Source organism: Coloeus monedula (assembly GCF_965178545.1).
Source record: "Coloeus monedula genome assembly, chromosome: 7".
NCBI classification, from domain to species: Eukaryota; Metazoa; Chordata; class Aves; order Passeriformes; family Corvidae; genus Coloeus; species Coloeus monedula.
This window is the reverse complement of record NC_138787.1, coordinates 40,005,666-40,027,706: the sequence shown is the minus strand read 5'-3', so window position 1 is coordinate 40,027,706 and position 22,041 is coordinate 40,005,666. Positions and strand designations below refer to the sequence as shown.

Below are 22,041 nucleotides of genomic sequence, written 5' to 3'. Positions count from 1 at the left end.
GGCTCAAGACAGAACAAGTGATGTGGTCCCAGCAGGGTGAGAGCACGCTTTGGGTGCTATGAAATGACAACATGACACGTTCACAGCCAGGATCACAAACAGGATGTGGGTGACAAGCATTGAGCTCTGCTGTGCCCCAGCCTGTGGGGGAGGAAGGAGCTCACAGGACAGCCAAAGTGCTAAGAAAGCAAAGCAGCTGCTACAGCTTTTTGAAATGGCATTTCTCCTTGCAGAGAGCACTTTGGGTGGATCCTGCTCTGCCTCCTGGGAGCAGGGCAGGAGGAGGGTGGGTGTACAGGCAGCACGGGACAGTGACACCAGGGGTTTGGGTTCGGCTCCGGGTGCTCTGGACCTCCAGCAGCAGAGGTGTTCTCACTGATCACAGGGGCACTGCAGGGACTGGAGAGGTCCCAGCAGCCAGTGGAACCTTTTCTCGGCTTATCCCCCAGGGGCTGAGGGGATAACACAAGTTTACTGCAGAGGAAAGTGCAGCTGGTCTTCGAAGAATGCAATTTGATTTTAAATGGAACATTTTAATTAATTTGATGAATGCTACAGAGCCTGACCTTCTGAGGGGACTTAACTGTTCAACAGGGTCTTACCCAGTGCCCAGACCCTCCCACCAGGTCCTGGCTCCCTCCTGCTGTTCTGCTGAGCTGGTTCCTGCAGCCACACCCAGCACTTCCTTTCCCACGCGGGCCGTGTTCCCCTGTGGCAGCCGCTGGTCACACCCAGCTCTGAGCTCTGAGCAGAAGATCGCACTCGTGGTTATCGCGGGCCTGCCAGCCCTGCAAGGCAAAGGGGACTCACACTTATCCACAGACAGAGCCAGCAGCGAGTCCTGGTGCTCCTGGCATGGACCAACTGCTGTTAGTGGTGTCACATCCAGCTGTGGCTGTGCCACACCAGATTGGAAAGAAGGAAGCTGTTTCATTTTTAAAAGTTTGAAGAGGCAGAAATCCACCCCACTGGGTTTGTGCAGAAGGAATGTTTCCCTGCCTTGAGAGGCAGCTTTGCCCAGTGTTTACAAACAGCTGCCTGTGGTGGGAAGAACCGACAGCTGCCTTTTCCTTCTGCAATCCTGCGGGGTGCTGTGGCAACCCAAATGGTTTTGTGACTGATAATAGAAAGGAACTTTCTCCTCTCCAGCCACCAGACCTTGCTGGGTACTCAGCCTCTCCTCCTGAGGGCACCAGTTTCTGCACGGTCAACTCACTTTCAAACCTTATCATTCATTTTTTTTGGACAGAGTTTTCCAGCAAAGGATGGATTTTATAAATCAATTAAACCAAACTAATTTTAAAACAATAATGAAAACTTGTTGATTTAAAGACATGAACTCAAGAGATGAATAGAAGCAGTGGAAAGGCTTTGGGTCCATTTCTAATCAGGGGCTGAACTCCCCAAGAGGATTTCCAAACCCTAAAGCCCAAAGATACCAGAAATGTTGTATTGTACAAACACAGAATGTCATTCACAGCAGGAGATTACATTCTTATGTAAACCTGGCTTTGGGCAGCAGGGTTGAGACAAGTTCAGCTGCGGTCAGAAATGCCCCAGTGCTGCTCCGGTGATTCTCCAGCTTCCCTCTGCAAAACACTCTGCTCTGGATCCTGCCAGCCTTAGGTCTGACTGAGAGCTACTGAGAGAATCATGGAATGTCTTGGGTTGGAAGGGACCTTAATGCTCATCCTGTTCCAACCCCTGCCATGGGCAGGGACACCTTCCACTATCCCAGGTTGCTCCAAGCCCCATCCAACCTGGCCTGGGACACTGCCAGGGCTCCAGAGGCAGCCACAGCCCCTCTGATCAGTGCTGGCTGTCCAGGGCCTGTGGCCAGGCACAGGTGGACAGTGTGGCACCACGCCGTGTGCAGGGCCTGTGCCCATCCCACTGCCCGGGCTGCTCCCCACAGGGCAAAATGTGCCCATTGAGCCCTCACAGCATGGCGAGGTCCATCCACGGAGGGGTCCATCCTTGGCAGGGTTCATCCTTGGCAAGGTCCATCCTCGGTGAGGTTCATCCTTGGCAAGGTCCATCCAGGGCAAGGTCCGTCCACGGCAGGGTCCATCCTTGGCAAGGTCCATCCTTGGTGAGGTTCATCCTTGGCAAGGTCCATCCAGGGCGAGGTTCATCCTCAGTGAGGTCCATCTACGGTGAGGTGCATCCACGGCGGGGTTCATCCTCAGCAAGGTCCATCCCCGGCAGGGTCCATCCTTGGCAAGGTCCATCCCCGGCAGGGTCCATCCCCGGCAGGGTCCATCCCCGGCGAGGTTCATCCCCGGCAGGGTCCATCCCCGGCAGGGTCCATCCCCGGCAGGGTCCATCCTTGGCAAGGTCCATCCCCGGCAGGGTCCATCCCCGGCAGGGTCCATCCTTGGCAAGGTCCATCCCCGGCAGGGTCCATCCCCGGCGAGGTTCATCCCCGGCGAGGTTCATCCCCGGCAGGGTTCCCGGCACAAACCCGATGGGGAATGTTAAGCGGGTTAGGTGGCAGGCGCTGGGGAAGGTGGTCACCCTCCGGGGATTAGGGGTCAGAACAATGGCCGTGCCTGTGTCCAGCGGGGACACAAAGGGCCGTTGTGCCCGGAGCACAAACTCCCGTTTATTGCCGCGGGGCTGACATGTCCACAGCCCCGCTCTCCAGGCCAGCACAAAAGCTTCCTTGCTTCAGATTGTTTGTTTATGTAAATTATAATGGTGCATTTAATTATGCAACGGGCAGAGCCTTGGCGACAAGGGAGGTGCTGATTGGGCTGGCAAGCCCTGGGCACAGCGGATGGTGCGGCCGCGGGCTCGGCAGAGGAGACGCGCCAGGACCGCTCACGCAGGGGACCAGACCCCGGGGCGAAGGGGTGACGAGGAGCTCCCCACCCCGGGGCAGGAGCGGGGCCCCGGAGGAGCAGGGCCCCAGTCGGAGAGCACGGCACGGCACGGCACGGTCCGGCCCTCAGCATGACGGAAGAAACCCCTGCAGCACCCACCATGCCGGCGTGCAACGGGAGCGTTCCCCCGGAGCACGGCCCGCGCCCGGTCATCGGTGGCATCGATGAAATTGCAAAATCTGTTGGGACAGTCCCGTTCGCAAATGCGGAAACGAGCCCTGACACTTCACCTGAAAAGGAAAATCTGGAGGAAAATAGAAATTCATTGGGAGAGGACATCACTCCTGGGAATTTTGCTGGAGAGAAGCGGTGCCAAGGTATCGTACGGGGCTGCCTGTCTCTAAGTGCTGGGAGAGAAAAGTTCTGTTCTATCTATAGCCTGATGAATAGCGGGATGTGCTGCGCGTGTTAGTCAAAATTCCTAATCTGTGGTAGCTGTAACAGTGACTTGGAGTAATTCAGAGTCTGGGTCACATTTGATGGATGCAATGAACAGTTCATAACTAAAGAAACGAGCAATTCTAAATCTGCTCTGAAAATCTGCCGATCTGCAGCCATTAAAACCTGATTGTCATCACTAATTGCTCCATCAGCCCATGTCTTGTGCTTTGTGTTTCCCAAAGAAAAGCGAGCGGAGAACAATGGGACACTACAGCAGGGACCAGCGGATATCCAGGACACAGGGACCAATGGCCAGGGATCAGGGGAAGGTAATGCAAAATGCCATCTGATGTGGGGTTTCCCTGATGTGTAGCAAAGACACAATGGATGCTGGATGTAGGTGGTTATTATCTTTTTAATTGGGTCAGACCCTTCTATTCCAGAGAGCAGTGACTCATTTCTCATCTGTGAGTTGCTGCACCTTAGAAACCACGGCTGGTATCTTCCCTCCAGAGGTTTTACGAATCTCCTCGACCTTGGGGTATTCAAGCTTTGTGGGGTCTTCAGCCAGGAGGTCCCCAACAGCCTCATGAGGTTAGGAGATACTCTGTCTTCTGCTCCATGCTCAGAGGAGAACCTTGTGAGGCTGCTGGTGGTCACAAAACCCAAATTCTTTTCCTGCCTGATTCACCAAGTGTTGAATCCCCAAATGACCAACTACCCACAAAAAATTGCTCCCCTAAACACCTGCTACTGGGTCTGCTCTGCTCGTTTCTGGGTGAAAATGGTGGAAATGGACCCTCAGCCATATCTCCTGTGGGTGAGCAGGGCTGCAGGGGGGTCACTGCCCATCCTGGTCAGGAGTTACAAATATACTGAGTATATGCATAAATGAACATACTTAATTCACTATGCAAACTGCAGCCACTCCTCCGAAACGAGGAGTATTTTATGGAGAGTTACTAAAGGAGTATTTTATATTATATTTATTGGAGTGTTTCTAGAGGAGAACAGACACGTCTCTCCGAGGGGGCTCTGGGCATTATTCCTTTCCACATCTCCCACCCACAGGCTCCTCCCATCTCTGTGGCTTTGGCAGTGGTGGGACAAGGGTGGCTGGACCGGGAGCTGCTGGTGATGCTCTGCCCTGAGCTTTGAAGTGGGCTCTAAATGAGTCATGGGCTCAGCCCTGGAAGCAAAACCTGCTTCCATTAACAAAAGGAAAAATATCTGAACATTTGTCATGGGCAAATTAATATTTCATAGCAGCTGCCTAGGCTGTGAGGTGAATAGTGGTGGAGCTTTCCCACTTAGAGCTGACATCCATATTCCAGCTGTGCTGCTTTAGGAGCACACAATAAAACCTATTAAAGGATCTCTCATGGGCCCCCTGCACCCGCCCTGCAACCACAGCACTTTATCTCAAAATTGCAGGCAGCTTTTTAGTACCCAACCAATTTAGTCTAATTAATACTCTGGACCCCACAGGCAAAACCTTGAATAGACCATTTGTTGCAACATTAAAGCATCATTAACCACAGAGACGTGCCAAACAGGGCAAATGGGAGATGGCCATCGCAGCCAGGGTGGCCACTGCTGAGGGAGGGACACGTCCCAGTGGGGCACAGCTGGGCACTGCATGCAGAATAGCTCCCTTGCCTTGCCTTGTCTTGCCTTGCCTTGCCTTGCCTTGCCTTGCCTTGCCTTCCCTTCCCTTCCTTTCCCTTCCCTTCCCTTCCCTTCCCGGGAGTGGGAGTACAACGGGGGAGGCGTTAGAAAGGGCAAGCAATGAGTTTGGGAGCGCAGGGAGTCTCTCCAGCGTGCCCCAGGCAGCCCCGGTGTTGGGGTCCAGCCTGGCCATGCTCCCCCTGTCCCTGGGGTGGGGGATGTGGGACAGGAGCGGGTGAGTGTCCCCGGAGCCCCTCTCACCGCCGCGCCCGTGTCGCGCAGGGCCGGGGGGCACAGCGGGGCTGCCCGCGGGCAGCGCCGGGCCGGACACGGCGGCCGCTCCCGGCACGGAGACCCTGGCGGGCAGCGCCGACCCCACAGGGAACCCGGCCGGGGAGGAGGAGGAGGAAGAGGAGGAGGCAGAGGAGGAGGACACCGAAGAGGATGAAGTTCAGGTGATTGAAATCAAGAAGGAGAACAGCGAGGCGTCCCGCCTGCAGCAGAGAGACAGCGACAAGCAACCACCGCCCCTGGCCAGCCCCGGCTGCAACTCCCCGCTGGAGAAACGGGGCGAGCAGCCCGGCCTTGGGAAAAAGAATGACATCTCCAGACACAGCTATTCCAGATACAACACAATCTCCTACCGGAGGATCCGCAAAGGAAACACCAAGCAGAGGATCGATGAGTTTGAGTCCATGATGCACTTATGAACTGAGGGGAAGTGCCTAACGCACCAAGCCTTTGCTCTGAGCTTGGTTTTATTTTGTTCCCCCAAGACGTGTCTCTTCACGCAACACAAGGTCACTGCTTTCCTTCTTTTTGTATATGATTTATAATACACTGTGAAAATTTAACATCTTGGCTTTGACAGGGGCAGAAGCGTCCATAGCGCAGGAAAATAAATAATCAGTTTGCTAAGTACATACCCATTTGATTTTAAGGTTATCCTCTTATTTTCTCTCCACCTTTACAAGCGTGTTGAGACCACAGGAAGGCTGGAGCTGGCTGGGGCTGCTCTGGCTGCCGACACGCACGTGGCCCAAGCCACCAGCCGTGCAGTAATGAGCTGGCAGTGTGGCAGTCGTGACACTGCCAGGGCAGGGGGAAAATGGGACGACTGCTGGCACCCCCTGCTCTGTTTTGCAGTCTGCCTGTCCTGGTGCCTGATGGTGCCCTGGCAGCCTCCCTCTGCCAGCACCGTCCGTGCCCACGTCGTGCTGCGGGGGTGGAGATGCACCGGCACCGCGGGCAGGCGCTGCTGGCTGGGAGCCGAAGGGGATGAGGGGGCACCGAGGCCCCTGTGCCCTCCCTGCCACCCCTCACTCGGGGTGTGATAGCACTGTGGACTCAGGTGTGAGCAGTGGTGTCACCTGCCTGCCCACACCGGCCCTGCTGCCCCCCGTGTGAGCGGGACTGTGACCCACGGAGCAGCCAGCCCACACCGGGCTCCTCTTCCCCTGCTGTCCCTCCTCGCTGGCAGCCCCAGCCCTGGTGCTGGGAACCCCACCAGGCCGGGGGGCAGCTGTGGGCAGTGCTGCTAGTGCTGGCTGGCCACAGTGTCTGCCCCGCCAGCCCAGGGTGGCCTTGGGCCAGTGGTACGGGTGACCAGTGCCATCTCCAGAGACGCAGCGGGGTCTGGGCTGGCCCTGAGGGCAGCAGCTCAGCCGGCACCTCCATGCCTGTGCCTGCGTGCACATGGTGAGCCTGCCCACTGCCAGGAACACCTAATCTCCCAATGCCACCAGGTCAGACTCTTAGGTGTCTTCTTGATTTTCATGCTAAATTTAGACACAAAATTTTAAAGATTATTTTGTCAAAACCAGGTGAGTTTTATCCATTATTTTTGTCTCACCTGGACATTACCCTTCTCCATTTTGAAAGACCTTTGTGCAACCACCATGCAGTGGTGGCAATCTTTTAAAATTGTTTTACATTCAGATTTGTCTAGAGTTGGGATTTAGCTTTGCAGTGTCACTCCAGAAAGCATCTGGGAAAGCTGAGAACAGCTGGCAAGGGAGAGGAGGTAAGGATGGAATTATACAGTGGCCTCCTGCAGCCATAAGTGCCTTTTTAAGGATTAGTTTTACATCTCCAGCAGCACTGATTATCGCTTTGACTTTTCTTGTTCTACATAAAGGCAATTATTTACTGGCAACGTGAAAATAATACAGGGCAATTCTGCATTGTGCCAGCAGACACAGCCCTCATTGTGCCATTCACACTTGTTTATTTGCTCCTTGGCCTGGGGAAGTTCTGAGCTTTGCTTGTACCCACTTATACTGTGGGTCTGTTCCTGCTGACAGCTGCTCTGGGGGTGACATGTCCCTCTTGAAAACGTGGTTATGGTGATTCCAGCCAAGGCCACGCTGGACAGGGCTGGGAGCAACCTGGGATAGGGAAAGGTGTCCCTGCCCATGGCACGGGGGTGGAACATGATGAGCTTTAAGGTCCCTTCCAACCCAAACCACTCTGATTCTATCAGTCTTTGTGACCACTCCCAGAGCTTTCGGTGAGAAAGGCTCCCCAGGGCTTCTGAGAGCCTTGGACTCGCTTCGTACCTCCCCTGCACAGCAGCGCCCGCTCAGCCCAGAGCGGCAGGGCCTCTCCCCTCCGCGGGGAGCTGGAAAAGGAAGGGGCTGGGATGCTCGGGGCCCCCAAGAGCCCTTCCCGAGAGCCTCTCCCGAGAGCCCTTCCCACCTGGCCTGACCCGCCGGGAGGGTGTGGTGTGAACAGCAAGGGGTTCACAATGGGCAGGGATGGAGTGCTGGGCCTCTGGCCATCACTGTGGTCAGCGGGCCGGACGCGCATGGGGAGGAGCTGGGCACGGAGCTGCCCGCATGGCGTGTGAAGGCAAGGGACACGCAGCGATCTGGGCCCTTGTCCTTGGAGCAGAGGCACTTTGAGGCAGATGCTGCCTAGGGCATGGCAACCACAGCCTGAAAATCCTTTCTGACGGCCGGCGAGTGAGAGGCGGAGCCCTGTGCAGAGAGCTGGTGCCAGGCGTCAGGACACCTTGCAGCAGCTGTGGCTGCAGCAACCAGCTCAGCGACTGCCCTTCCCTGCACCGAACGAGGAGCCAGCACGGCCAGAAATCAGGGGAATTGGAGCTTTGAAGGCTCTTCCTGCGGTGATGCTTTACGGTTCAACCTGGCTGTAACTCGGGAGGAGCCCCTAGAGAGGGTCCAGGTTGGTCAGATTTAACACACTGTGCTCAGAGGAAGCAGCTTCATCTATTATCATTTATTCCTTTTTTTTTTTTTTTTTAATTATTTAACACCGGGGACATCAGGGGCTCCTGTCCCCATCCCATGCACAGGTTTTTCCACCCGTGGTGCCTGGCCCTGCTGCTCCCAAAGCTGCCTGGCCCCACGGAGCAATGCCCAGCCCGAGTGTCCGTGGGGAGGAGCGGCACGGGCGCCCAGCGCCACGGCTGCCGAGCCTGCCGGAAAAATGCTCTCGTTTCTGGAAGACTGGGCTGACTGGTGCCATCAGAATGTTCTCAGTATGGAGCAACAGCAGGGCCCCAGCTCACTGCCAGCGGCCCCCAGGCGCCCTCCAGTCTTTGAGCAAAGATCCAACAGGGAAGTGAGCATTTACACAAGCAGGGCAGCGGCATGCGAGTGACAGGGCTGGCGATGGGATGTGACTGTGACATATGACCGCCTGGTGCCTGCTCGGTGACAAGTGATTGAATGTCAGCAAACAGAATTTGATGAAATTCATGCTCCTGATACGAGCTGACTGCCCAAACAACGTCTGTGTCATTTTTCTGATGGTGACTGCGGGCTAGCTGCGCTGAAGGAGGGAGAGAAAATCAGGAAGACAGTTGGAATAGGAGTCAACTGGGAAAATCTCTTGGGCCAATCAATATTTTGGCAGACTGAGCCTGTCAGATGCTGTCAGCACTGATCCACCCTGTCAGAGGTAGCATTATGCCAGGGCCTTCTGCAAACCCAAAGGAGAGGTCGGGGGGTGTGAGGCAGGACTGGGGCTCGGCTGTGCTCACCGGTGCCTTGAGCAGCGAGGGCCATGCTCAGCCCAGGTACGCCAAGGGCTTGTGCTGGAGCTGCCCCTCATCTCTGCAGGGGTACAGGGAGCAGCATCCCTCAGCAGGAATTCCCAATGGGAGCGGGGTAGAAACCCCGCTTGGTGTTACGTACTCTGGATCTCACAGCTCTGGCACACAGAATTTATTCTCCCATCAAATCCGTCCCATCGGTGACTGGTGATGGATTTTGGAGATGAAGAGTTTCACAGGAAGGACACTTGCCCATGACAGTGAGTCCAGAGGGAGTTTGGTGTGCAGAGCCTGGCTGTGCCATGCAGCCTGGGCTGAGGGAGCAGCAGTGCTCCTGGAGAGCCCCCAGAAAGCCACAGGGGCTTGGGGACATGGGTGGGTCCTGGCAGCCCCATGCTGGGACAACCTGGCTGCCCTGGGATGAGGAGCTTCCAGGCTGGCCTCTGGAGCGTGCCTCTGGCAAGAAGCAGGATAAATCTCTGGTTCCCTGCTCCAGCAGCTCCTCTCCCCACCACGCAAAGCGAGGCACGTGTGTCCTCACTGTCCCAGCACAGGGAAGGACTGCTCCAGGCCTCTTCTGCAGCCCTGGTGGGGCTGACCCCCATCCACCTCCCACTACAAAATGTGGGCTTTATCAACATGCAATTGATTCCTCACAGAACCCTGATCCTCATCTGTCACACAACAGGTCCCACAGGGAGGGATCCTGCAGCCAGATCCAGTGCGGACACGGTGATGGATTTTTTGATGCATTGGTCAACAAACTTCCAGTTTCTGTGGAGGAATAAGCAGCCCAATTGGCTGCTCACAAACTTACAGGGCCCTGGAAGTATTTCTGTAGCTTAGGCTGCTGTGGGTGGGAACTGAGGGATGTTTGCTTACAGCAGGATGGGGACTTCGAAAAATATTTCCATTTAATAATACAGAAAATGAGTTTTCCTCAAAGTCTTCTCCAGCGAGGGAAAATGAGGCTGATCTGTTCAGGCACTGTCACATGAGACGTGCTGCTCTCGGTATTCGGGTCCCTCAATGCACTGGTATCAAACCACGGACTCCAGCTATCATTTGGAAATGCACTTCCCGTTCGGTAGCTGCTGTCACACCGATGTCTCACCGAGCCCACAGCGACACCTCGGCGGTCCTGGCGCAACTGGGCTGCCCTCAGTCCGCGTGGTAAGTGCCAAACTGCCACTTCTGATAAGGGTTTGTGGAGTCACAGGCTTTCACCCTCAGGGCTTTGTATGAGGGATCCACTTCCAAGCAAGCCGGCTGCGGGAGGTGCTGGTGCTCCGAGATGATGTGGTCGGTCTGCAGGAGAGAGAGGAGGGCTTAGGGGGCCCGGGCTTTGGCAGGGCTCAGGCTTAGGGGCCATTCAGGCTTTAGGGCTCCTGCAGCAGCAGTTCTACTTTCCCTTTGAGAAAGCCCAGCCCCATACAGTGTGCCCTTTTTTGGCTCGTCCCTAATACCTGGATATCTTTGCTGACTTACAGGGACTTTGGTGTGAGATCCAGGCCTGCACCTGTTGCTGAGCCAGGATCATGCCACACCTGTTGTGCTTCCTGGATTTTTCTTCACTGGGAATAGAGAGATGGGCTCTCTCACTGTCTGCGTGGCAGTTACCACGGAGGGAGTCACTCGGATGGGATTTGCTACCTAGGGAATGTACAGCAGGCGACTGATTTCTGTGTTTTAGTTTGTTGGCTGATGAGCTCAGCACTGGTACTGCACTGAAAAGGATGTCAGGCACCAGCCCCGGAGCTCAGGTGCTGGGGCAGTACCTTGCACTGTGAAAGAACAAAGAGTCTGAGTGATCTCCATCCTTTTGCTTTTCACATCTCATTGGATTTACCTCTCTAACCCCAGGGCCAGCCAGGTGATGCTGCAGGTGCTCCCCCAGGCAAGGGACATCGACTCTCAGGGCCAGCTCATTAACACCGAGGTGAAATGCTCCTGGTGTGGAGGGGGTCTGGGCAGGAGCTGCATCTTTGTGCAGACAGGAGCTGCACTTCACATCATTAGACAACACAATGACTGATGTCAGGAGAGGGTAAAGCACTGCAACTCCTTTAGCCAGCAACCACTGAGCTCTCCTCAGACTCCTGTTGCTGGCACCAGTAAAAGAGCACCACCAAATCCATCTCACCCTCAGCTGAGATATCAGGCTGGAACAGGAGACAAGACCTGCCCGTGCCCCATACAGCTCCCTGGGCATTTCTGCATATTTTCCACAAAGTGAAATGACAATTTCACAATTTTCAGTAAGTGGATAAAAATGTTCCTGTAGTTTTCCCCAAACACCCAAGGTGAGCCTGTGGCATTCTGGCATTCAACACTTTAGGCTGAAAAAACCAAAGTGGAACAAGAAATCGTCTATATATTGAGTGTGTAATTCAACTCCATTTTTTCTTTCTTAAGTGAACAGTGTTTCTTTCTCAGCAATAAACTGTGTCATTTCAGAGCATTTTGGACAGCTGCTTACACCAGGCTGACAGAGACACAGCCGTGACTCTTCGTGCAGCACAGGCAATTAATGTGAGTATCCATTCTTTTCCTTTCCATAAATGCTTTCTTTAAAACCCCCTGTGAGCTGAGAGCCGATCGATACCGACTCGTCTCCCTTTAAGTGCTATCGACGGTTTCTGTCTAGAACCAGGATGTTCTGTAACTCTGCTGCGGCAGTGGCAGCACCTGCCATGTCCCCAGTGTCCCCCAGTGTCCCCCCGTGTCCCCCAGCCTGGCAGGCCGGGTCAGGATGCTCATCACTGGGCCTGACACAGCCCCCGCAGAGGGGCACGAGCAGTGTCGGGGGGCTGGGCACCCACACGTGTCTCAGGTGACAGACAGGTGGCTTTGGCAAAGCGGGCAGCAGAGGGTGGGCACCCCCATGCCGGGCTGTCCCCCCCGTCAGCGCTGTCTCAGCACACTGACCCATGCCGGGATGGCAGGGGCTGCATCACTCACCAGCCCCGGCTGGACAGTGGCCAGTGACCTGTGGAGCCAGGCCAGGCTGCGGCTCCTGCCCTGGCAGCGGCGCAGGCCCACTGCTCCCACGATGGCAGACGGGGCGAGGCAGAGCTCTCCGTGCTGGATCAGCCTCAGCCAGGTGTAGTTGAACTTCTGGTTCTGTGGGGAGAGAGCAAGAAGAGACACGGCCCCGTCAGGCTCCATCGCAGGGCTGGCTGGGGATGGCCACAGCTTCTCTGGGCACCCTGTGCCAGGGCTTCACCAGCCTCACAGGCAGGAATTCCTTCCCAATACCCCATCCATCCCTGCCCTCTGGCAGTGGGAAGCCATTGCCCCATGTGCTGTCACTCTAGGCCCTTGTCCAAAGTCCTTCTCTGGCCCTCTCAGAGCCCCTTTAGACACTGGGAGGGGCTCTAAGGTAGAGCTGGATGTTCGGCATCAGCACACAAATCACAGGCTGGTGTTTAAATATTTCTGTTTTCATGTGCAAACTCATAGCTTTATCAAACCTTCCTACAGCAGCTGAATTTGCTGTTTCTGACACTGTTGCTTGGCTACAGGCTGTGCCAACAGGCAATTCCTGCCCCTTGCTGCTGCCAGGCATCACCTGGCCATGTCCCCAGGCGGGAAGGGCTTCGTTAGCTCCCAGGGAGGGGACAGGTGACCACGGCGAGGCACAGGAGCTCCACGCCAAGCGCCACAGGCAGTGTGACACACCCGGGGTGTGTGCAGACTGTCCTTACCGTGTTGTTAACATCACACTCCTCAAAAGCCAGAGTGGAGCCTTCCACAGCGATGCACCCTGCCAGGGCCACGTTAACGAGCTGGGAAACAGCAACAAAAGGCAGATTTAGACATAAATTCCCAAGAAAGGAGAGAGGATGTTACACTGCACTGAACCTGCTGGGTTCACAGGACTCTGATTAATACTGTTCACATAACAAAGGAAGGCAGAAAAGAGTGTTCCAGGCCAGGCTGGACAGGGCGTGGAGCAACGTGGTCTAGTGAAGGGTGTCCCAGCCCATGGCAGGGGATGGAATAAGCTGAGCTTTAAGGTCCCTTTCCACCTAAACCATTCAGGGACTCTGTGGTGGAGGAGAAGGGGAGCCTGACGCGGTTTCTCCCACCAGGCACCAAGCAAGGGGCTTGTGGAGGCAGCATTGAATTCGAAAGGACTTTAAGGTGTTCTCTGCCCACTGCCCCCGGCGAGGCGCAGGTTCTGTGCCCAGAGCGGTGCCGATCCCTCCTCCCGGCCCCGCAGCGCCGGGAACGCGAGCGGCTGCTGCGCTCTGCTGGCGGCAGAGCCGTGCTACAGATCCTGTACCTACAGACCCTGTACCCACAGACCCTGCACCTACAGACCCTGTACCCACAGACCCTGTACCTACAGACCCTGTACCCACAGACCCTGTACCCACAGACCCTGCACCTACAGACCCTGTACCCACAGACCCTGTACCTACAGACCCTGTACCCACAGACCCTGTACCCACAGACCCTGTACCTACAGACCCTGTACCCACAGACCCTGCACCCACAGACCCTGTACCCACAGACCCTGTACCCACAGACCCTGTACCTACAGACCCTGTACCCACAGACCCTGCACCTACAGACCCTGCACCCACAGACCCTGCACCTACAGACCCTGTACCTAAAGACCCTGTACCCACAGACCCTGCACCCACAGACCCTGGACCTACAGACCCTGGACCTACAGACCCTGGACCTACAGACCCTGTACCCACAGACCCTGTACCCACAGACCCTGGACCTACAGACCCTGGACCTACAGACCCTGTACCCACAGACCCTGCACCTACAGACCCTGCACCCACAGACCCTGGACCTACAGATCCTGTACCCACAGACCCTGTACCTACAGACCCTGTACCCACAGACCCTGCACCTACAGACCCTGCACCCACAGACCCTGCACCTACAGACCCTGCACCCACAGACCCTGTACCCACAGACCCTGCACTCACAGACCCTGCACTCACAGACCCTGCACTCACAGACCCTGTACCCACAGACCCTGCACTCACAGACCCTGCACTCACAGACCCTGCACTCACAGATCCTGCCCCTACAGACCCTGCCCCTACAGACCCTGCCCCTACAGATCCTGCACCGCGACCCCCGCCCTGCACTGCGACCCCCGAGCCGGGGCAGGGAGCCAGGGCGGGATCCCCCGGGATGCCCATGTGATGTGGGACTTCCCACCACGAGAGACTTCTCACCCGAGGGCACGTCCAGCCCTGAGGCACATCCACCCCAGGGGCACATCCTGTCCTGGCACTGCCATGTGCCCAGCTCAACCATCCAAACACCCACCTAGCTCTCCAGAGGGAAACTATCCCTTCTATCTGTGACCTATTTCTTTACAAAAATACCGTGGAATCCAGGCCTCTGTGCCGTATCAAACACCCGAAATGCTACCGAAGGCCAGGAAGCTGCGCAGCAGCAGCGTGCGGGATGCTGCCCGGGGCACAGCCGTCCCCCGAGAACAGTGAATCCTCTGGGCACGTACCAGCCCACTGGCCTTAACCAGGGGAGCTTCCAGATCCGGGTAGACGTTCTCCAGGTACCACCGGAAGTTCTTGCACTGGAGCTTCTTTCGCAGCTGGATTTGCTGGGTCAGGTCGCCGATGTCCACGTTCTTTAGGAGCAGGTGGTAAGCGTGGCCGTAGAAGAGCTCCTTGTACTCGTCCAGCCACACCTCTGCCACGCGGGCCAGGTTCCTCTCCACCGTTCTCACCCGGTCTTTTGGGAAGGAATAAGGATTGTCATTCCTGAAAATGTGCCCAACTCTGGAGCACGGAACTATCTCGATCTCTCCTCCGCACATCCAGACCTGAGAAACAGAGGTCACTGGTAGAGACACGAGCTGATGTTGGGTGCTGGCTTTGTGCAAGCCAGGAGAGAACCAGGAAGTCAGGTGCCAGGGGAGATGGGGTGTCCAGCACGGAACTGTCCCTGGGGAGCCCCTACCTGAGCCCCATCACCCACCCAGGCTGGCAGGGGTACAGGCACGTGACAGTGACCTACCTTGAATGAAATCTCCATGTTTTCCCCTCCCCAGACATCCAGCCCTGGGTCGTACATTCCCAACTCAAAAAAATACTTCTTATCGATGGAGAAGAGGCCACCTGCCATGACGGGGCACCTGGGAACAGAGAGGCCACACGGTCTGTCAGTGGCCGTGACAGAGAGGGCATTGGCATGGCTTTACCTGGCCTGAGAGCTGCAATGGGGCAGGGAAGGGAAAAAGGCAATGGAATGTTCTCCTGGCCCTGCAGCATAGCTGACACGCCAGCAGTGCCATGCATGGGGAGAGAGGCCTCCTGGGCTTTGGCCGTGCCTGGCGGTGGGACTGCCCAGCGCACCTGTGCCTCAGCTGTCCTGGCAAGCACAGGAACAACGCTTGGCCACAAAAGAACAACATCTGGCCTCAAAGGAGCCTTTGCTGCTAAGTTATTACCAAAGGAACAGGCTGGTTTGCAAAGCTCTCGCATTTGCTTTTTTTTACCTTATTATATCAGTCTCCTTGATTTTATTTTTCTCAATGACCTCTTGTGGAATCTGCTTCCATCCAAAATTCATTGGCCAAGTAAAAATCCCACGCTGGAAGTTGTCCACGGTCATGTAACTAAACAGAAAAAGATCGGGCTGACTAATTCTGAGTCACATTCCTGATTGAAATGTCACCCCTAATGAGTGAAGATGAATATCTGTAGGTAATTAAACCAGGATTTTAACAATTTCATCAGGAATCCTCTTCATGTACTAAAAGTTGTGAAAAAGCGAACAGGTGTGTGATAAACACAGGCCACATCCACAGCTAATGTTAATTTCTGGTGTACAGCAATGTTCTGTGTCCCCTGTGGGAAGCTGCTGGAGGCCGGTTATGGGGTCCAGAGTCACGGATCCACTGCCTGGAATGGATCCATGGTGGTCCCAGTCAGAGGTTTCGCTCAGGACGCCAGCTCGGGCAGTGGGATTCCCAGGGACGAGCTGCCTCACCTCATGTCCTTGTCGCTGATGACCTCGATGACGGGGCAGGCGACCTTGGCCCGGTGCAGGCGGATCCTCTCCAGCAGCGGCTCCAGCCACCCCACGTTGCACTCCACGTGCGAGTCCAGGAACGTCAGGACAGCGCCTGCGGCACAGGCCAGGGAGGGTCAGGCCTTGGGCACCCCAACCCAGCCCCTGCTGAGCAGCCTCCCCAGGCACCCTGTGGGCTCAGGGTGCTGCTGACTGTGCCACAACCCCCCTTGGCTCCCCAGACCTGCCCAGCCACAGCCAAGAGCGTTTTTTCCCTGCTCCTGACAGAAATGGCCAAGTGGGTGCTGACACAGCCTGGCTGGGGCAGGTGGTGGAGCTGGGGCTGGAGATGCCGACAAAAGGACACTCCTGGTGCATGGGGAGGGACAAACTCAAGTGCTGGAGAGGGATGCCCAGCACCTCTGGGGTTCTGACATGGCTGGAACATGGCTCCTGTCCTACCTTTGGCGACCTCTGCTCCCGCCAGCCTGGCCCGGATCAGACCGTGCCTCTCCTTGAGACGCAGGATCTTCACCTTGGGGAACTGCGACATGTACGTGTCCAGCTGCTCCTTCAGGTACTCTGCAGGGTGCAGAGAGTGAGGCTGACTTACCCACGCCACCCACATACAGGGTGAAAAGCCACATGCAGATTTTCCCTGGAAGCACCTCCAGGCACGCCAGGTCCTCAGGTCTGGGGTGGGAACATCTGGGCACGGTGCGCGGCTCCTTGTGTGCGTGGTGTGAGCTCTGAAGCCCACCTGAGACAGCACCTGAGACAGCACCTTTCCTGGAGAACCAGCAGTCGGGAAATTACATCACTCCTACATTTTTAAGGCCTGAAGTCAGCAGGGAGTGGAAGCATCACAACACAGGGGTGGGTACCGGCTGAAATGCCAATGGAAGGCACTGTGCAGCGCAGATCCCGGCTCACCACTGCTCCCACTGCAGCTCCCTGTCCTCCAAGCCACCCGGGAGTGTGTCCCCCACACTGGGAACACAGGGCACCTGCCTGGGAGCTGCACCGCGAGGGGTGAGAGCATCTCCTGATTGCACAACCCCTTGAGCCAGGACGCCCCAAAGATGAATGGGCTGGGCAGGTCTCAGCTCCCTGGGGCTCCTGGAGCCTCTGGCAGCCTCTGCCTTCATCCCCCACAGCCAAGCCCAGCACCCCAGGGCTCTGATCCCCCTCAGCCCCAGTGCAGGCTAGGGATGCACTTCAATACAGTGGAAGGAGAAAATGTGATTTCTCTCCTACTTAGAATTGAATTACAGAGAATAAACTGCATTTTGCCCTCAAGTTATATCAGTTTCATAAAGGCAGCAGAAGCTTCACCTACCCTTAGTGCTGAAGTCATCCACCAAAATGAGTTCCTCGATCAGGTGTGGAGGAGACCGGCTGAGGACGCTGTGCACGGAGCGCAGGAGGGCCGACCACACCTCATCCACGAAGCACATGATGATGCTGGTGGTCGGGAGGTCATTGTGGACCTGCTGCTCAGAGCACCTGCAACAGCAACATGGGCTCACAGGTGAAGGTCAGTCACACTCCTGAAAATCTGCAGGCTCTGTTTGTGGGAAAATGTGTGGGGAAGGGGAAAATGCCCGATATGAAATATGGAGGGAAAGCCCTGCAGTGTTGGGAGGGGAACAGAGGGGTCAGGGGGGAACCCCACACACAGCCCCACGGCCCCTCTCATGGGCAGCCCCATGGGACAGGATGTACTCACTTGGTTCTGACAGGAACCTATTCTGAAGGAAATTTAGAGAAATTTCAGGGCTTCACAGTTAATCAGCAGTGCTCTGGCTAAGTGAAAATCACCCCAGAATTACTCTGTGTCACAATCCTTGAGATGTGTCTTTCTGTCTCAGGGAGGTCAGCGGGCAGAAAACACTGAAAAGTTCATTTTGGATCCAGTCCTGCCTCCACAAGCCCCTTGCTGGGCAGCTGGTGAGCAGAACTGGGTCACGCCCCCTTGTCCTCCACATAGAATCCTGGAATAGTTTGGGTTGGAAGGGAACTTAAAGCCTCTCTCTTTCCAACTGCTCCCATGGGCAGGGGCACCTTCCACTAAACCAGGTTGCTCAGAACCCCATTCTGCCTGGCCTCAAACTTCCAGAGATCCAGGGGCAGCTACAGCTTCTCTGGGCACCCTGTGCCAGGGCCTCCCCACCCTCAGAGGGAACAATTCCTTTCCAGGATCCCATCTAACCCTGCCCTCTGGCAGTGAAAAACCACTGCTCCTTGTCCTGGCACTCCAGGCTCCTGTCCAAGGTCCCTCTTCATCTCTCCTGGAGCCCCTTTATGCACTGGGAGGGGCTCTGAGGACTCCCTGGAGCCTTCTCTTCCCTTACTCTCTCAGCCCCAGGACCCCTGATTTGGACTCTGTGCTCCCCACAAGCCTCCTGCCCATCACACTCCTCCTCAGGGCCCTCTCCCTCACACCAGCTGCAGGGACACAATGCCCAGGGAACACCAGCATTGTCAGTAAAGCTCCAAAAGCAGCGAGCATTGTGCATGGAGACACATTGACTGGCCAGATTTCAGGAAGAATCACAAGAGGAACTGGAATCTAAACTGGGAGAGACTGGAATACACCAAAAAATAATGAGCTGTTTGGCTCCCAAGAGCTGCCAACAGCCACTGCCCTGAGCTGGCCCTTACAGCCCAGTACCTGCTGTGCCAAGGGGCCGAGGGCAGAGGCTTCACAGGCTCCTGCCAGAACCTGGGTGCCCAGGGCAGCTCCGTGCCCCATGGCAGCAGCAGCTCACATCCCCAGGGACGCGCCCTGTTTGGCCAAGGTGTTCCCCGTGACGGCAAAGCATCTCCTCCCGGGCAGGTGCGTCACTCCCCGGAGCTGCTTCCTGCTCCGCAGCTCCGGGGCTCTGCTGCCCAGACCAAACCCAGCGCTGGCTTAGTGCCACCACAGCTCTGGTCCTGTGCACAGGTGGCTTCTGTAGGTGGCATCAGGAAGCAGCCCTAGCTGTCTCCCCCCTTCCCTGCTCCATTCTTCCCGTGCAGGATCTCACCTCAGCATGCAGCACCAGCACTGTGGGAACGTCTGCACTGTCCCGTGGGATGGGGGATAATCACGGCACAATTCCCACCCCACCTGTGGTCTGTGAGCATGGGAAGAGGGATGTGGGAGGGTCTCTGCACCTCTCTGCAGTCTCTCACCTGCCCAGGGGCCGAGAGATGCTTGCAGGAAGGGCTGAGTGTAAGAGATGAGCCTGGCACTCACCTGAGCTGGCACCTTCCCTGCCCTCCCTGCAGCTCTCACAACCACAGAAGGGCTCAGGTTGAAAAAGACCTTTAAGATCATCAAATCCGAGCCTCAACCCAGCACTGCCAGGCCTACCTGGCAGGGCAGCTCAGGATGGGGCTCCCCAGCCTCTCGTCCTTCTGTTGCCCTTGCCTTGTCCTGCTCTTCTCTGTTGGCAGAGAGTGACTGTTTTCAAGTGCAGCCCCGAGACGTGCAGAACCACGCACACATTTCATGTTGACAGCTGTAACTGTGTGCCAGCTTTCCAAGCCCAAACTCCACGTCCCTCCCCGCATGTGCCCACAGACCAGAGCCCCCCAGACTGCCTTTCCAGTCCATGCCTGTTGCACGGTGCCAGCGCTCAGCACGTCTCCTGCGGGGGTTTCTGGAGCCACCGCAGTTCCCCGGCCGGGAGGGCCCTTGTGGTGCCTCTTCCTCGAGGGAAGGGCCATGGCAGCCTGAGGTGTGAGAGCCCCTCCAGGCAGTGGGGCTCCTGCTGCCCACACACACCCACGGGGTGCAGGCTCCAGGAACCAACGCACGAATTCTGAAGGCAGCTATGCTCAGAGCTGCACCTGACACACCAGGTACAGCGTTCTGAGGCACAGAGAGGCCTGACCCCATTACCCGTGCTGTGTGTCCTGGCCCCTTTGGGCAGCCAGGCTCAATGGCTTATAACAACCTGCAAACTTTACCCAGAGTTACACTTAACAACAAGCTGCTCTAACCTGGACAGGCAAAAGCCATCTGACAGGTAGCATGGCTGAAGTGGAGGGCTCGGTGTGCCCCCAGCAACCCTCCCCAGAGCCACGGAGCCCATTCCCAGGGTGCAGCACAGGGGTGTGTGCAAGGGGAGCGGATCTTACCCAGCAGGCCTGGTGTCTGCGATGGCTCGATCCACAGGGATCAGATTGCTGAGGTAGACATTAAAGTTTCCTTCTTTCCATCTACTTTTTGCTTCTTCTTGTTTTTCGTCAGGGACTGCAACAGGGTGTCCAAACTGGCCAGGAGCTCGGGGGTCTCTTGGGGAGAGCGTTGCATCCATGGACAGGACTCTGTGCATCCCTGGGCTGCTGCCTGCCTGCTCTTGCCCATCCCGGCCAGTGCCAGCTGCCCCAGGAGCTGCTCCTGCCTGCTCCTGCCCAGTGCCAGCTGCTCCAGGAGCTGCTCCCGCCTGCTCCTGCCCATCCTGGCTGGTGCCAGCTGCTCCAGGAGCTGCTCCCGCCTGCTCATGTCCATCCCGGTCAGTGCCAGCTGCTCCAGGAGCTGCTCCCGCCTGCTCATGTCCATCCCGGTCAGTGCCAGCTGCTCCAGGAGCTGCTCCCGCCTGCTCCTGCCCATCCCGGTCAGTGCCAGCCGCTTCAGGAGCTGCTCCCGCCTGCTCATGTCCATCCTGGTCAGTGCCAGCCGCTCCAGGAGCTGCTCCCGCCTGCTCGTGCCGGTCCAGTCCAGGGCCAGCTGGCCCGGGAGCTGCTCCTGGCGTCGCACCCAGCGTCCGGCTCCTGCCACCCATCGCGGTGGCCCCAGCAGTGGCAGTCGCAGCGTGGGCACCATCACTGCTCTTGTCAGCAAGTTCTTTGTGCTTTCCATGTCCCCTTGTGGCGTTCCCCGCAGAGTGGGGTCCGCGGCGCGGGGCTGCGGGGCTGGCGAGGTTCATCCCCTCTTTGCTAATGAGGACGAAGCGAGTTTTGGAGGCAGTTTCTTTCCGTCCCACGTTTGTTTCCTCTGGTCCAGGCTGCGCTGCCGTCCCCGCACCCCGGGCTGCCGGGCCGGCCTGTCCCGCCGTGCCCGAGGGACGCCGCTCGCTCCGGCCGCCCGCGTGTCCGAGCAGCGCCGTGCCCGTCCCGCCGAGCGGGGCTGCCCGCGGGGTGCGGCTGCGCCCGGGGGCCGGGGGCTGGCGGGGAGGCGGCGATGGCCCCGGGCCCCCGGCCCCGTGCCCGGCGGGGGCTGCTCCCGGCTCCCCCGCTGCCTTCGCCGGCGCCCCAGGGCCGTGCCGGGGCCGCGCCCGCACCAACCCCAACCCCGGCCCCAACCCCGGCCCCGGCCCCGGCCCCGGCCCCGGCCCCGGCCCCGGCCCCGGCCGCTGCCCGCGCCCCGCCGCCTCCCGCAGCAGCCGCCCGCCCGCCTCGCCGAGGGAGAGGCGGAGCGCGGCCATGTCGAGCAGCACCCAGGCCACCGAGGCGGCGAACACGAAGGCCAGGGCCCGCCCGCTGCCGCGGAACAGCCGCCGCAGCCCGCTCATCCCGGGCGGGCGCGGGAGCCGCCGGGCCAGCGGAGCGGGAGGCGGGACGGGGACGGGGATGGGGATGGGGATGGGGATGGGGCCGGGACGCGGCTGCCCCCGCCCCGGGACCCGCCCGCGCTGGAACCTGACCCGGGGAGCCGCCCGGCCCCGGCGGGACATCCCGGGAGGAACGGGGCTGTGGCTCGGGGGAGGCATCCTGGGGGATGGGTGGTGTAGCTTGCGGGGGGGACATCCCCAGGGACCGGTGATGTGGCTAGGGGGGGACACCCCGGAGGACCAGGGAGGTGTTTCGGCGCGCCTCTGCCCGGGGGAGTGGGAGGGAGCGGGGCCGTGGCTCGGCGGTCCCCACCGGGGGCAGAGGGGCCGTGGCTCGGGGGAGCCGTGGTGCGTGTCCGTGCTCCACGTGGCAGCCGGCGCGGCAGTCGGTGGCTGAGCCGCTGCTGAGGACGTGGGTGTGTTCCACACCCCGCTCAATTACAGGGCACGGGAGCCACGCTGGCGAAGCACGGCAGCCTCCGGTGGGCTGAGCCGGAGAACGCCAAGAAAGGAACCAGCGAGGAACCACCCTCCT

General features: G+C 57.9%; 2 protein-coding genes across 2 annotated transcripts; one reads left to right on the top strand and one right to left on the bottom strand.

The window, feature by feature from the left end:
• Positions 1-2,955: 2,955 nt before the first annotated feature.
• On the top strand, positions 2,956-5,644 carry ERMN (ermin; the record flags this gene model as incomplete). The annotated part of the gene is made up of 3 exons (XM_082284976.1): positions 2,956-3,202; positions 3,509-3,595; positions 5,217-5,644. 3 exons carry the CDS (start codon positions 2,956-2,958, stop codon positions 5,642-5,644), a joined length of 762 nt encoding a protein of 253 aa, XP_082141102.1.
• A 4,469-nt stretch (positions 5,645-10,113) lies between these two features.
• Positions 10,114-21,467, bottom strand: GALNT5 (polypeptide N-acetylgalactosaminyltransferase 5; the record flags this gene model as incomplete). Its single annotated transcript, XM_082285609.1, has 12 exons — positions 10,114-10,260; positions 11,914-12,075; positions 12,660-12,740; positions 14,450-14,773; positions 14,968-15,085; positions 15,449-15,568; positions 15,943-16,078; positions 16,426-16,545; positions 17,303-17,469; positions 20,092-20,335; positions 20,455-20,654; positions 21,313-21,467. The coding sequence occupies 12 exons, from the start codon at positions 21,465-21,467 to the stop codon at positions 10,114-10,116; spliced, it is 1,974 nt and encodes a 657-aa protein (XP_082141735.1).
• Positions 21,468-22,041: the final 574 nt, after the last annotated feature.